The sequence below is a fragment of the Strix uralensis genome, chromosome 5, assembly GCF_047716275.1.
Source record: "Strix uralensis isolate ZFMK-TIS-50842 chromosome 5, bStrUra1, whole genome shotgun sequence".
Classification (NCBI taxonomy): Eukaryota; Metazoa; Chordata; class Aves; order Strigiformes; family Strigidae; genus Strix; species Strix uralensis.
In genome coordinates, this window is record NC_133976.1 from 41,385,938 (window position 1) to 41,399,021 (window position 13,084).

The 13,084-nt window shown below is 38.1% G+C and overlaps 1 protein-coding gene across 2 annotated transcripts in view; it reads left to right on the top strand.

The window, feature by feature from the left end:
* Positions 1 to 13,084, top strand: part of LGR5 (leucine rich repeat containing G protein-coupled receptor 5) — a 92,596-nt gene that overhangs the window by 75,108 nt on the left and 4,404 nt on the right. For both annotated transcript variants that reach the window (XM_074870571.1, XM_074870572.1), the window contains 6 exons: positions 2,491 to 2,556; positions 2,767 to 2,838; positions 3,730 to 3,801; positions 5,698 to 5,823; positions 10,621 to 10,766; positions 11,765 to 11,848. In XM_074870571.1, the coding sequence (XP_074726672.1) occupies positions 2,491 to 2,556; positions 2,767 to 2,838; positions 3,730 to 3,801; positions 5,698 to 5,823; positions 10,621 to 10,766; positions 11,765 to 11,848 (566 nt within the window). The remainder of the gene's footprint in view (positions 1 to 2,490; positions 2,557 to 2,766; positions 2,839 to 3,729; positions 3,802 to 5,697; positions 5,824 to 10,620; positions 10,767 to 11,764; positions 11,849 to 13,084) is intronic.

Genomic DNA, 13,084 nt, shown 5'->3' on the forward strand with positions numbered 1-13,084 from the left:
AGACTGTTCCTTGGCGTAGTTGGGGCATAGATTTTGTACTAAATATCCAGTATTTTTTAGCTTGGAAATTTCCTTGGAGTTTGCTTAATTACTAACGAAAGTAATCGTTGTGTCCTCTTCTTTGAGAATGAGCCAACAGCACTTTCCTCTATGTATTACATCACTAGGAAGGTATTTGGTATTAGTTCTCTGGCCAGCATTGAAATAGCACTAATTATAACACATTATTTGAATACCAGTGTGGATGTCATGAACATTTCCAGAAAAAATTAAATTTTAGTTGATGGACTCAATATAATCATTTCCAGAATGACAAAAGACAAGAACAGAGTCTGTTGCCAGAAGTCTGCACACAGACTTAAGTTTAAATATGTCCTGTATTATTCATAAACAATAAATAATCTCAAAACAGAAGGCAAATAAATACTATAGTAATTAATAACCTGTGCAGTTCATAGTAGAGTAGGACTGTCCATTGGGAATTCACATTTTTTATTTTTGAGTATCACCCTGCATTATTCGAGCTGATATTTAAAAGGGAGGGGAACCAATTTAACAGCAATTTCATGTATTCAGAGTTGCTCTTTCCCCTGTCCCATCAGATTGGAACAATCCTGCCAAGCCCACATTTAGGTTTGCACATTAGTTTTGCCTGTGCCATAAAGTATAACAGTGTGCTGAACCCCACAAGTTTACTTGGAAACTGTGATCTCGAAGGGGCTTCCTGGCTCAGATACATGCACAAACACTGCAAGTGCAAACACTTCTTTGAAAGACAATTTGTGCATACTACCTAGCTACCAACACTTCCAAATGTGGATTAATGTGCAGGGAGGCTTCCTGGGTGTCTGCGCACCTGCAGGGAAGGTGTATGTGAGAACATGCTTGCAGCAGTCCTCGAGAGACTACCCTCAGCACAGCTGGGTATCCACCTCAACACAGTAACCAAACCCACTTGCCCTCTACTGCTGCCAAGAGCCTCATGTACTAACAAAGTGGGAAAAAATCCTTAAAAATAAACAAGTAAAATATTTCCTGGAATTCTAACAGAAATTGAGGGAAGAAGGGTTTTGGTTTTGGGTTGGGGATTTTTCTGTGTGTGAAGAGGGAGTGTCAGTATACACAAAATTCAACATACTTCTAAGAAGACCTAAGTCACAAATCTGGGCATGACAGAATAGCCACAGTCCGCCAGACATACCAAACGTCTTTTACCTTGGCTTAAACACCTCCAGCTCACTTGAATTTTATCCTCTGTCATGTCTGATTTGGACCACAGAGTACCTGTGAAAAATAGAAAAAACAGAAGCCATAATCTTCCCTGCTGTAACAAAAACAAATACGTATACTGATGGTAGCCTTTATGCATAGTAAAAGCAAAGTAGAATACCTTAAAAACACACACAGTCATTACTTGCACCACTTCCATAAATCAAATGTAGAATAGTCTAAATGCCCCTGTTGAAATAGTAATGGTGAAAATAAAGTTTTAACAGGGAAACAAATGGGTGGAGATGAACCAGTTTTAAAGAATTTGAAACGGGAGTGAAAAGAGATTACTCTTTTACATGATAATATTGGATAACTGTGGAAAAGAACTTTTTCCTAATTATAGGCATAAGCTTTTTTTCTATATTCTTTTTACTAATAAATTTCCCATTCAGTTTTCCCTGAGCAACATGTATATATAGGATGAGACTGTTGGGTGGTGGGGGTTGGTGTTTGGTTCCTTGGGTTTTTTTCCTCCAATTTCTGCAAATTGCCTGGGCTTGGTTTTGATTAGTTATATTATACTATAAATCAGTCCAGATGTTTCAGTTATTCTGTAATTTGTTGAGTTTTGGCTCAAGTCTTTTTAAGGCTTTTTTCCCCCCATGTAGTGATTGATTTCAAAGTTAGTTCCAATATTTTTTTTAACCATTTCCCTCAGTTATAAGATATAACAGTCTAAGCATCAGAGGCAATAGTGCTTAATTAAAAGCATAGAATGGAAAGCTGATTACAGTCCATTGTGATTATTACCAGAAAATACAGGATCTTCTCTGAAAATGTTTAGTAGATTAAAATAAATAAATATATGTTTAGTAGATTATTTTAAATGGTTTAAATATTTGTCAGAATTTAACCATGATGAATATGAAGTCTGTGATGTAAATCCAATATTCTCTATGAGCAGATGGTCAATATCGTTACTATAAAACACTCAGCAGAAGTCTACACTTCAGGCAGGAAATCTTCAGACAATGCAAGGAATTTGCAAACATAGGATATGGAGTTAATACATCTTCCCTTTTCCCCTCCTCTTTCTTCCTCAGTTAGAAATCAAAATCTGACAGATGAGAGATGATAAGTGAGTTTCCACATTTCTGTTCTTCTGTGAGTGTGGATAAAAACAAGTTATTTTAAATTGAGCATGAAGGTAGACAATGAAAGATCTTTTTCTTTTAATGTTACTTTGATGTTAATCTTTTCTTTTCTTGTGTATTACAGGGATCTGTCTTATAACCTGCTGAAAGATTTACCCTGTTTTACCACATGTAAAAAACTCCAAAAAATGTAAGCATCAAACTACCCTAAAAAAGCATAAAAATAAGCACCTATATACGAATGTGTTTGAACATCATTAACTTGGTTATTGCTGGCTGATTTGACATATCCCAAATACATACCCTTACAGTATATTGAAGTAGATCATAAACACAGTCTAAAACACCCCAAGTCCTCCAAGTGTCTTTGAAACTGAGGAGATTCTTATTGCTATTTCAGTGACTTGCATCACAATGAAATCGGTGAAATCAAAGCAGACACGTTTCAGCAGCTGGCTGCTCTTCGGTCTCTGTGAGTACAGCCCTAACAACCATTCACCAGGGTTCTTAAAAACATGGGGTATATACTGTCAGCTCACTATATACCCCAAAACATCCTTGTTTCTGCTTTTCCTCACTTGGATCTTTCACCCATTAGGTCATAACTGTGAAAGGAGAACAAACATTGTGATGTTTAGCATTTGCAGCAATGAATCCAAAGGTGTAAACTTATAGCTATAAAAGCTGTTACTTCTAAATGTTTCTGATGGAGGTGGAGAGAGATACTGAGCCAGAGATGGTATCTGTTGGTGGGTTCACATAATAATCAGCTCTAGGTAGCATGAAATCTTCTAATAGAGAACAGCGTCTTAAGAAATAGAGTCCAGTCACGTGTGGGTTTCTAGTTTTCACACAGATGCATGTGCTAGCAGAGTAATTTTGTCAAGAAATTACTCACGGTTGTAAGTTTTTGCAGGATCAAACCCATACATTTTTTTAAGAGTTGCTTTCAGTCTTTTTGATTTTTCAAGGGCAGTGAGGATTGAGGTTAGGAAGTTAAGTCTATTGACAATGGATTTGCTGTTCTTAGTCACATCATGAGGACCACTTAGAAGTAGTCCATATACCCCACCCTTCTTTCTGCTGCCTTAGGAAGCTGTGAAGCAGATGGAAAGTAAGTGCCTTAGACTGTAGAAGGCATTAAGACGTTTGAAGAAAGTTGTCAGTTTAATAACTAACACCATTAACTGACTAACAATTCAAAAATGGGAAAAAGATTTTGAACTGTGAAATATGCAGAAGTTTATTGAAAATATTTGCATGTGATTAATACCTTTTTTATATTTAAGCATCCTAATCAAGTGTATGAAAACTTCCATGGTCACTCAGTGGGTGTGTAATTTTCCACTCACTTTTCTTGTAGGGATTTAGCTTGGAACAAAATTAAAGTTATTCACCCCAATGCCTTCTCCTCTTTACCATCTCTGATCAAACTGTAAGTATTTGTATATCTTTTACATTCAAATTTTCACAGTTTTCTTGCAAGAGTGTACAAAAAATGTAATAACTTGGTGCCCCAGCAGAAATTGAGGCTTTCTCTAGTCTAATCTTCTGGTCTGTTGAATCCATATCTAAATGATTGCTTTCTTGTACTTCACTAGTTCCCATAGGTATTACGGCAAAGGTGCATATAACGCTGTGTAATGAGAGTGATTTGGGGTCCATGAATAATACCAGTGCATCTGCCTTTTTTCATTCAATTTGTTAGCAGTTTAGTCTCTTGTAGCAGAGGGGAATATTTACTGTTAGCTGTGTTTCAGGACGAAGGAATTGGATTAAAAAATTTGCAGTAATGTATGCATAATTATGCAGTATGCATCTTTATTTCATCATTCCTCATTTGATGGAATAGTTTTTCTTCTTTAGTAAGGTCAGCCAGAGTAGTTAGTGATCACAATATCAGCACCCAATTTTGCAGGCCTTGTTCACAAGCACTTCGCAGTCCTTAATTGTAATGCCTCTTTAAGGTGAATCCCTGAAGTATTGGGTGTATGGGGAAGACGTGAAAAAAAATTCCTCTGGAGTAATCTTGCTGCGTGGTTGTCACAAAGATACACTGATGGGCATTTGCTCACAGATAATCCAGTAGTTGGTGGGATGCCTACATTTGCAAAGGTGTATTCATTTCTGTTGATGTCCAAAGCCTCCCCTCTGAATGGTGCAGTGAAAAATGTCCATAAAGACAATATTGTCTATGACATCCCTTTTAAGGCCCTCCTCAGAAGTTTCCTACTTTGTGAGATGAGCAATAAATTGTAGCTTTGGTAAATAGCATAGAACAGTCAGAGGGGGTTAAAGAAAAAAGCCCTTTAACACACCGAGAGTAACACAGTGTACCAGTGTTTCCTGAAATGGTAGTCTCTAAGCCTGGTCTGACTGAAGTGAGCATTCATTAGGACCAGAATTTCATCTTTGGTATTTAACTGTGTTGTGAGCAAGAAGACACACACTAAACCAGATAGGTAGAAGACCAGTCTATCAACATACCTTATTTTATGTCTAGCTCTTTGATTTCAGTAGATAGTCCAAGAGATGGGAACTTTGCTGTTCAGCCTTGGGCATAAAAGTATTTCAGCAGCATCAGACTCCCCTTTGTGCTCCTTGGCTGTTGACCATTTTAAGTATTGCAGTGTAGAAAGTTGTGAAGAGGACTGAAAAGCCTCATAGAATAAGTGGAAGAGAGAGGGAGAAGTAGAGAACAGAATACCTCTGGACTTCCCCCTCTTTGATTATTTTACCATATCTTCTTGATCACTGTCACTTTTTTGTTCACCTGATTTACTTTCCCCAGATTCTGTATCTGTGTTCATCTGCGCTGTCTTCCTTCAGCTCCTCAGACAAACCTCAGTTTAGAACTGTCACTTTCATCTGCTCCAGCCCAGACCCATCCTACCCTGAAACACACGTCTTCCCCATACACCTGACCTGATGCCTGTGGAGCTTTCAGGGTAGCATGCCCTCTAGCATCCCACTGAATCTTTTAAGCTGTGGGAAGCTGTTCTGGTACTGTCTCCCTTTAATTCAAACAATCTAATGAACAGATTGTAAATTAATTTGCTAGTCTCAAAACTGGCACTATAAATGTTTGGAGTCAAAATTTGTCAACAGAGACTTAGCTAACTGCTAGATACTACTGTTAGCTTTCTGCTAGACACATAGGTGCATACTCCTGAGTGGTGCTGCAGCCTTGCTCGACTGACTGTGGCTCTGTTTATTGCAGTCATTTTTGATCGAGTTAAAAAAGTCTAACCTGTTCTTCCAACATGTCACTTCTAGTGCTGAAGAAAAAAACTGAAAACCCATAAGCTGATTTTTATTTGCTGTTATGCAGGGATGTGTCATCCAACCTTTTGTCCTCTTTTCCTGTGACGGGGCTACATGGTTTAACTCATTTAAAATTAACAGGAAATCATGCCCTACAAAGTTTGATATCATCTGAAAATTTTCCAGAACTCAAGTGAGTATATCATTAAAACTAATAAGCCACATTTGTGTTCATGTGCAACGGAAGGTGTGTATGTGTGTAGCGCATGTTACTTCATCTTGTCAGTCTTTGATCTATGCTATTAAAACTAAAGCAAATATGATAAAAATGATAGACTTCTTTTATTATGCTCGGTTTTAACTGGAGAAACTATGAAGGGTTTTGAAATATTAACTGCAGTACTTGCTTAATACAAGCCACATCTGCTTCCTGGTGATATGTTTCAAAAGCTGTTAAAACAATATTGCTAGGAGCTTAGTGATACGTCCTTCTTCTACTGGACTGTGCTTACAGAATTTCCATTATATTTAACAAGAACACAACAAATATCAAGGGAAGAATATACTCCTGAAGTTCCAAAATATTTGACCTCTTTTGTTTGAACATGTTTTTTCTGTAATCTTTTGATTAAGATTCAGATAATACTTTGCCATTATTATTAAAACATATTGATGCTAGTAATTTTCTGCTGGGTGCTCTGTGATACAGGAAGGAAATGTTCCCTAGAGATCATTTGCAGCTCTGCCAGTCACTGGATGACCATAGAGAAATCTCAGTAAATCAAGTTTTGCCTCTGACTTCAGGGTATTAGTGTCCCCTAACTCTCTCTCGATTTTTATAGTTTAATTAGAGGATGTCAAGTGCAACATATATTTTTCCCATGTTTTACTGTAAAAGGTTTGATATTGTAAAATTTTAAACAATTAAACTGTGTGCACATAGTTACAGAATCACAGAATGGTTGAGGTTGGAAAGGGCCTCTGGAGGTCTTCTCATCCAACCCACCTTGCTCAAGCAGAGTCCCATGGGGCTGGTTGCCCAGGATCATGTCCAGACAGCTTTTAAATATCTGCAAGGATGTCTTCACTAGATTGGCCTTTTGCAATGGAAAAGTCCCATGAGTTTTAGCAGGCAGACAACTCAAGGAGTCGCTACCACTAATGAAGAGGACTGGAGTGTTTGGAGTTAGCAATAAGGGACTCAGGAGTAGAAGTGCAGAGCGATTAAACCTCCATGTACAGCACTGGAGGGATCCACACTAGAACATTTCTGTGATGGCATGTTAATATAAACTGAGAGAGAGTTGCAAAAAATGGTTCCAAGGTTAGGAAACAATGCCTTAAAAGTCTTGATAAACCCAGTATTTGTAGGTTGTCACAGAGGAGAACAGGCAGTGACTTCATCATAGTGTATGAAGCTACTTTATAACATAAACATTCAAAGTACTAGAGGCCTTGCACCTCTCTTACACTAGAGACCTTGAGATGGGTCTAAGAGGTCAAGAAGCAAGTACCATAAGAAGTCATGAATGGTTGAGGCTGAGCTTCTGCCATAGTTTGTCTTCTCTCACTGACTTTGCCCACATGTTGAGGCAGGTGACAGTTCTAAAATACCTGAAAGTTCTTTAAAAGAATGTAAACACAAGAAAATTAATTACTCCAACCTAGCAAATATATAGTCATGTATATACCATGGCTTAGAAGCATAAAAGGTGCTGCAGTAGTCCTAGAATAATGCACTATTCAACTGAATTATGTACAACTGAGATTTTTTAATTCTTTTATCAAAATTATACTTTATGTGATTTTTCCACCCGTAAAATTATGTACATTGCTCAGATGCAACTACAGTGTATTTAGTCTGGGTAAGTAGTTAACAAGAATGTGTAAGGCAGTAGCTTGTCTTAAAAAAAGGTGTAAAAAGTATGATTAATTCATGTAGAGTTGATTAACATCTGTAAGAACAAATTGTATCCAGTCAGGAGAGAATGGGGTAAAATCCTGACCTGGAGTCTGCAGGACTTTTACCATAAATCGAAATGAGGCCAGGACTTCACAGTGGATCACTGCACAGATAATGCATGAAGCACCAAACTTGAACAGAGATCTAAAACAAAATGAAATTTCACCCTTTGTAATTGTTGGAACGAGACACTGGTTACAACATTGAAGACAAATTCCTGTATAAAAGCTTCCTGCTCATCTAAATGGGTCATTGCTGTTCGATAGACAGACACATCAAAGAACTGAGCATCCTCTGCCCCACCTTCAGCAATGGCAGGAGAATGCTCTACAGAGCTGAGCCCAGCCTGCTATGGCAAGCTTTGAGGAAGTAAAGTCAGGCTGCCAGCCACTCCTTCCTTCTTTATCTGATGCTTTGATTCAGCTCTGTAAAGAACTCAGTGATTTGCTCCATTCATCACAACAGTGCTTTCCCATTCTCCATAAACCCCCACACCTCTGTGAGGTGGAAAAGACCTTATGTTCTCTGCTGCTTAATCTAAAAACAGAAAAAAGAGTCTTTCCTTGCTGCAGGAAAAAAATTATGAAGAATACAGATATCAGTAAGATAAGCAGTATATAAAAATAAATTCAGCCAGTGTTTCTAAAAGTGTTTAATTTGACAGAGTCCAAATCTAACCACCCCCATCAAATAAGCACTAGCCATAAAAAGGACTGCTTCCAGCACTGTATGGCTGACAAGTTCCTTCCTTTTTTTCTTTTTTCTTTTTTTTGTTAAATGTGCCTTTTCGAGAAAGAAATTCCTCTGTCACTGAGAAGAGCTGATACCGATCTCTCTGCATTGCAGAGTATGTTTTGTCCTCTGTGTTCTGCTTCCAGTCATTCTGTGCAATTATACTTTGCACACAGGTTCAGAAGCATTCAGCAGTTTTAAGGCCTATATGTATATCCTAGTAACTCAAGGGAAGAAACAAACAAACCGTTCAGGTTTAAGAAAGGATGCTAGAAAGACCTGCAGAGAGGATAAGAAATGAGAGTCTTGGTCTTTAAAGATAATTTAAAAGCAGTGGGATTTTTTGACTACTTTATCAAAGTAGGGGACCACTACAATGTGAGAGGTCCACATTTCCAGTGTATGACAGGACAGCAGGCCTGTAGAAGTGCAACGGCGTTTGGAAATCTGTCATTATTAAGCACATAGATCTGTTTGAGTAACCAGAGAATACTTTCTGTTAGACCCTTGGGCCTAAAATATCCCCTAGCTGTATCAATGTTTTCTAAAAGGTCTGAAGACATAAGTTGCAGTGAACACTTTGCAGAACAGCCAGTGTTTCTTTTGATAATTTTTGTTGGGTTTTGTGGGGGTTTTTTTCAGAAAAGGGGCATTTCTAGTTGGGGATTGGGATTAGTTTTAGCCCAGGTGACTAGCTACGGGTTAGTCTGGCAATCTATGGGTTTAATAATAGTTTATTTGAGAAGGGCTTCTGTGAAACGCGTTCAAAAATGTTTAATTGAGATTATCTCCTTATTTTAAAAGATGGCATGCACAAAAATGAGTTAGAAATCAAATATTTAAATCTGCTGGCATGAGGTTGCTTGATAGTTAGATCTTGCTTATCTTGAACTTTTATTGAAGTACCTTAAAATTACATTCTGTAGCTTTTTGTATTGGGTACAAGGGTACAGATTTTTGTTGCTAATTCCCAATGGAAATGTAAGTATATAGAATCTAAATGACCTAAAACACACTAATTTAAAAATCACTTTAGAGCTTAGGGTTATGTTTGTTCCCCTTTGTACAAACCTTTTGGCTAGCACACAAGTTTAAGTCCTGTTGGCACTGGGCCTGATTCAGACTGATTTATTTGCACATTTCCCAGAGGGTTAGAGGTTGCTTGGAACTCTCATTGTGTTAATTTACATGATTAACGTGTTAGAAGTAATCCGATAGGAGAATCTAGTTCTATTTTATTCTTTTTAAGTTAAGTCAGAATAACTTCTAATCACCTCTTACCTTTGAATTTTTTGGTTTATTGGACTTCTGGAATTAAGATGAGTTGTTAGGTTTTTCTATGTACTATTGACAAACTGTGCAAATTAAATATCTCTACTTCCAAAGCATAAAATGTATCTAAAGAGTAGAAGTAGTAGTCTATAGAACTTGAATATATGTAGTTCTTCCACGCTACCCTAGAATTTTCACATCCCCAAAGGAATTAAGTTCAAAACATACCAGAATTGAGCAATTTTCTGACAAAAGAAACCCTCAAAATCATTGAAACTCTGACCTATACTCATGTGTTAGGAATACCAATGGAATGAACATCCAGGGTCCTGCATTGACCGTGCTCATTTCAAAGACAATTAATAACGTAAAATCTTTTCCTCAGTGACATCTGTTTTCACACATAGTGCCTTTCTGATTCATTCACCTTTTGGTTTAGAACACTGCTTTCTTGATCTGTGCACAAAAGACGTGCACAAAAGACAATCTTTTTGCCATCTTACTGTGAAAAGAGTTGAACGAAGTTTGAATTCCAAAAGATCTCATTCTCCCAGAACTGGAGAAATTCCATTTGGGAAGTGATGGTTTGGTTTTGCCTGTTAGGCAGGTAGATGCAGTTGTGATCTTTGGATCTGCTTTTTTAAAACAAACCATTAAGAAAGTAACATGGGGAAACTGTTGAGTTACACTGTAAAATCATTCAAAATCATAAAACACAAATACAGCTCTGAGAGTAACATTCGCCCAACAGCAAGGCATGTATCGCCCACTTTCATATCTCCCATGAAAATGCGTAAGAAACTTCATTGTGGCTTTACTAAAATTAGCCTAGAAATCATCTGTATTTCTGACGTGGAATTTTATTTGTGAGTCCTCATTTTGTATTATCATGACTGATTTTTACCCATAGATATTTTTACTTCCAGTCATGATTCAGTCTGCTCCTAACAGTAGAGGAGCAGCACAATCCAGTAACTCTGGTGCTAAACTAGTATCATGGCATGCTTCTTTATTCTTCTACAGGGTCATGGAGATGCCTTATGCTTATCAGTGCTGTGCCTTTGGAGCTTGTGAGAGCCACTACAAAATCGCCAGCCAATGGAACAAGGATGAGAATAGCAGCATTGATGATTTTCACAGGAAGGATGCTGGGTTGTTACAAATTCAAGGTAGTCGTCATCTTTGGCTTTTAAATCTACCTGAAGGCTGTGAGCAGCCTGTGATGTTAAATAAATCCAGAACTCTTTTACAGTCACAGAGGCGGCCTCTCTCTTGCCTGGTAATATGTTACTCAAGCATTCCTATGCTTAGCAAACTAATTTTTTCAGGCCTGCCTTTCAAAAATCTCACTCGCTCATCTTTCCATCCAAACAATAACTATAATAATGTGGGAAGTGAAATCTTCCCTTTATGTGAGAGACAGGGAAGTGATGCTGGTATGTAACCCCATAGAAGTGCAGGCCAGCAAAGATCTAGTTTCTTGCCAGCCTTGGAAGTAGCAACGCATCCTTGGCTCTCCTGCTATCCACATGCCTCAGGATGAGTCACAGAGTTTATGTGGCTACTTTGGCAGAGCTGCCAATATTTTTTCTCAGCACTTCCTGGGTACCAGAGAGTGCATCTGCTCTCCAGGGCAGAAGACTACTGTATTTTTCTTCCCCTTCAGCACAAGGTTGATTACTTGACCTGTTACCTGTTACGTAGGTGCACCCATACATGTTATACCATCCTGCAGCTTTCTGTGCTATCTCTGCTCCAGCAAACCAGTAAGTCTCAGAGTTCAGGGTCAGCCTCAGCAAGAATAGAGCCAGGAATACATGGTAGAGCAATGACATAAGAAACACAGAAAAACTTCGGTTAATTCTTAGTAGCCTGGCACAACAGCAGAATTCATATTTTAAACTCCTTTCTAAGCAGTTGTCACACTGCAAATTAGGTAATAGGGAATGTACCTGATTATTTTCAGAGAAGTGATGGTGCCAATTTATTAAATAATCCTGAGTACAGTAATTCAAAACCAACTAGGCATACGTCTGCTTCTGCTCACATTTTGGCAGGCAAACAGACAAGACCAGGCCTTAAATACCACAGGCATTTTTGCAATTTGTACTGAAAGAAGTTTTCCTGAAAATTGCAGTATCAAGTCTCGGTATTTTCTCCCCCACAGATGAGCGTGACTTTGAAGATTTTTTTCTTGACTTTGAAGAAGATTTGAAAGCTCATCATTCAGTGCAATGCTCACCTTCTCCAGGTATAAAACTGCCAGACAGATAGGAGTCCAAGCACAGCATTACCAGATATTCTAGATGCAGAATAAACTCTGAATCTGATAATAGGATAGTAACATGATGTTTTGCAATAATTTGATGAGATTAATACAAATACATTGCACGGTAATATAAAATTTTGCATTGAGGTCCAGAAAACTAATCAGCTACTAAATTAATCTATGAGTGTAACGAAAGTTTTACCCAGTCCTCGAGCAGATCCTCACTCTGGGCCCCTTTTCTCAGGAATTGGTCCCCTTATCAAGGAAATGAGAAAGCAAAGACTCTGTGTTCTACCAAGACGTAGATGATAAAGGAGAGCAGAATCTTTGTTTGCTCAGTCTTTTGCAGAGCTAAAATAATTCTTCTGAACTTCACTGAGTTATTCTGCACTTGAGTTTCTTGAACAACACACAGCTTAGTTTAATGTCGAGGAAATACCAAACACCGTACTATAAAATACCAAATACCACTGTACTGATGTACACAGTCCATCGCAAAGGACCCCCAGCACTGTCATTTTCTTTATAGAATAGTGCATCCCTGGCTTTGCAGTGTAGCAGAAAGGAAAAATAAATACAGTGATTGAATTGCAAAGCTACAGGCCACCAATTCCACTGAAAGTTTCCTTTAAGGCAAGGAAAGAAGCATGTCTTTGGAAGGTTGCTTGTAGCTTTAAAGTTATGTCAAGAGAAATAGGAAAGACACGAAGCCAAAGAATTTAGAACCATTTGACCATCACATATTCTCCTGTGGCCTAAATATAACTACTGAGTTCATGAAAACATTTCTGTCTTCAAAGTAAGTTATCACTAGACCCAAGAGAAAATTTAGCTTCCATGCTGATCTTCAAATGGTATCTTAGCAAAACTTGCAAACTGACACAATAGATGCTTATGCCTACTTGATGGCAACAGCTGTAGCCATATGGAGTGCATCTCAGCTGCAGGGTTTGTGTCTTCATGGAGAAGCACAGACCACTGTTGAAGGACTTGCTTACTTGCTTTAAGAGAGCATAGCTGGATCGTACAAGATAAATAATGTTTCTCAGACTGCAGAGCATTCAGCTTTAACCGCACAGCATATGCACCTCAGTTCTATGAGAATACACAGAAGGCTTCAATCATAGCCACAGGTCATCCAAAAAGGCAGCACTTTCAGATGCAAAGACAGCCTCAGTTTTCTTGGACTGTGTAATGACATGTTATAAGTAGCCAAAG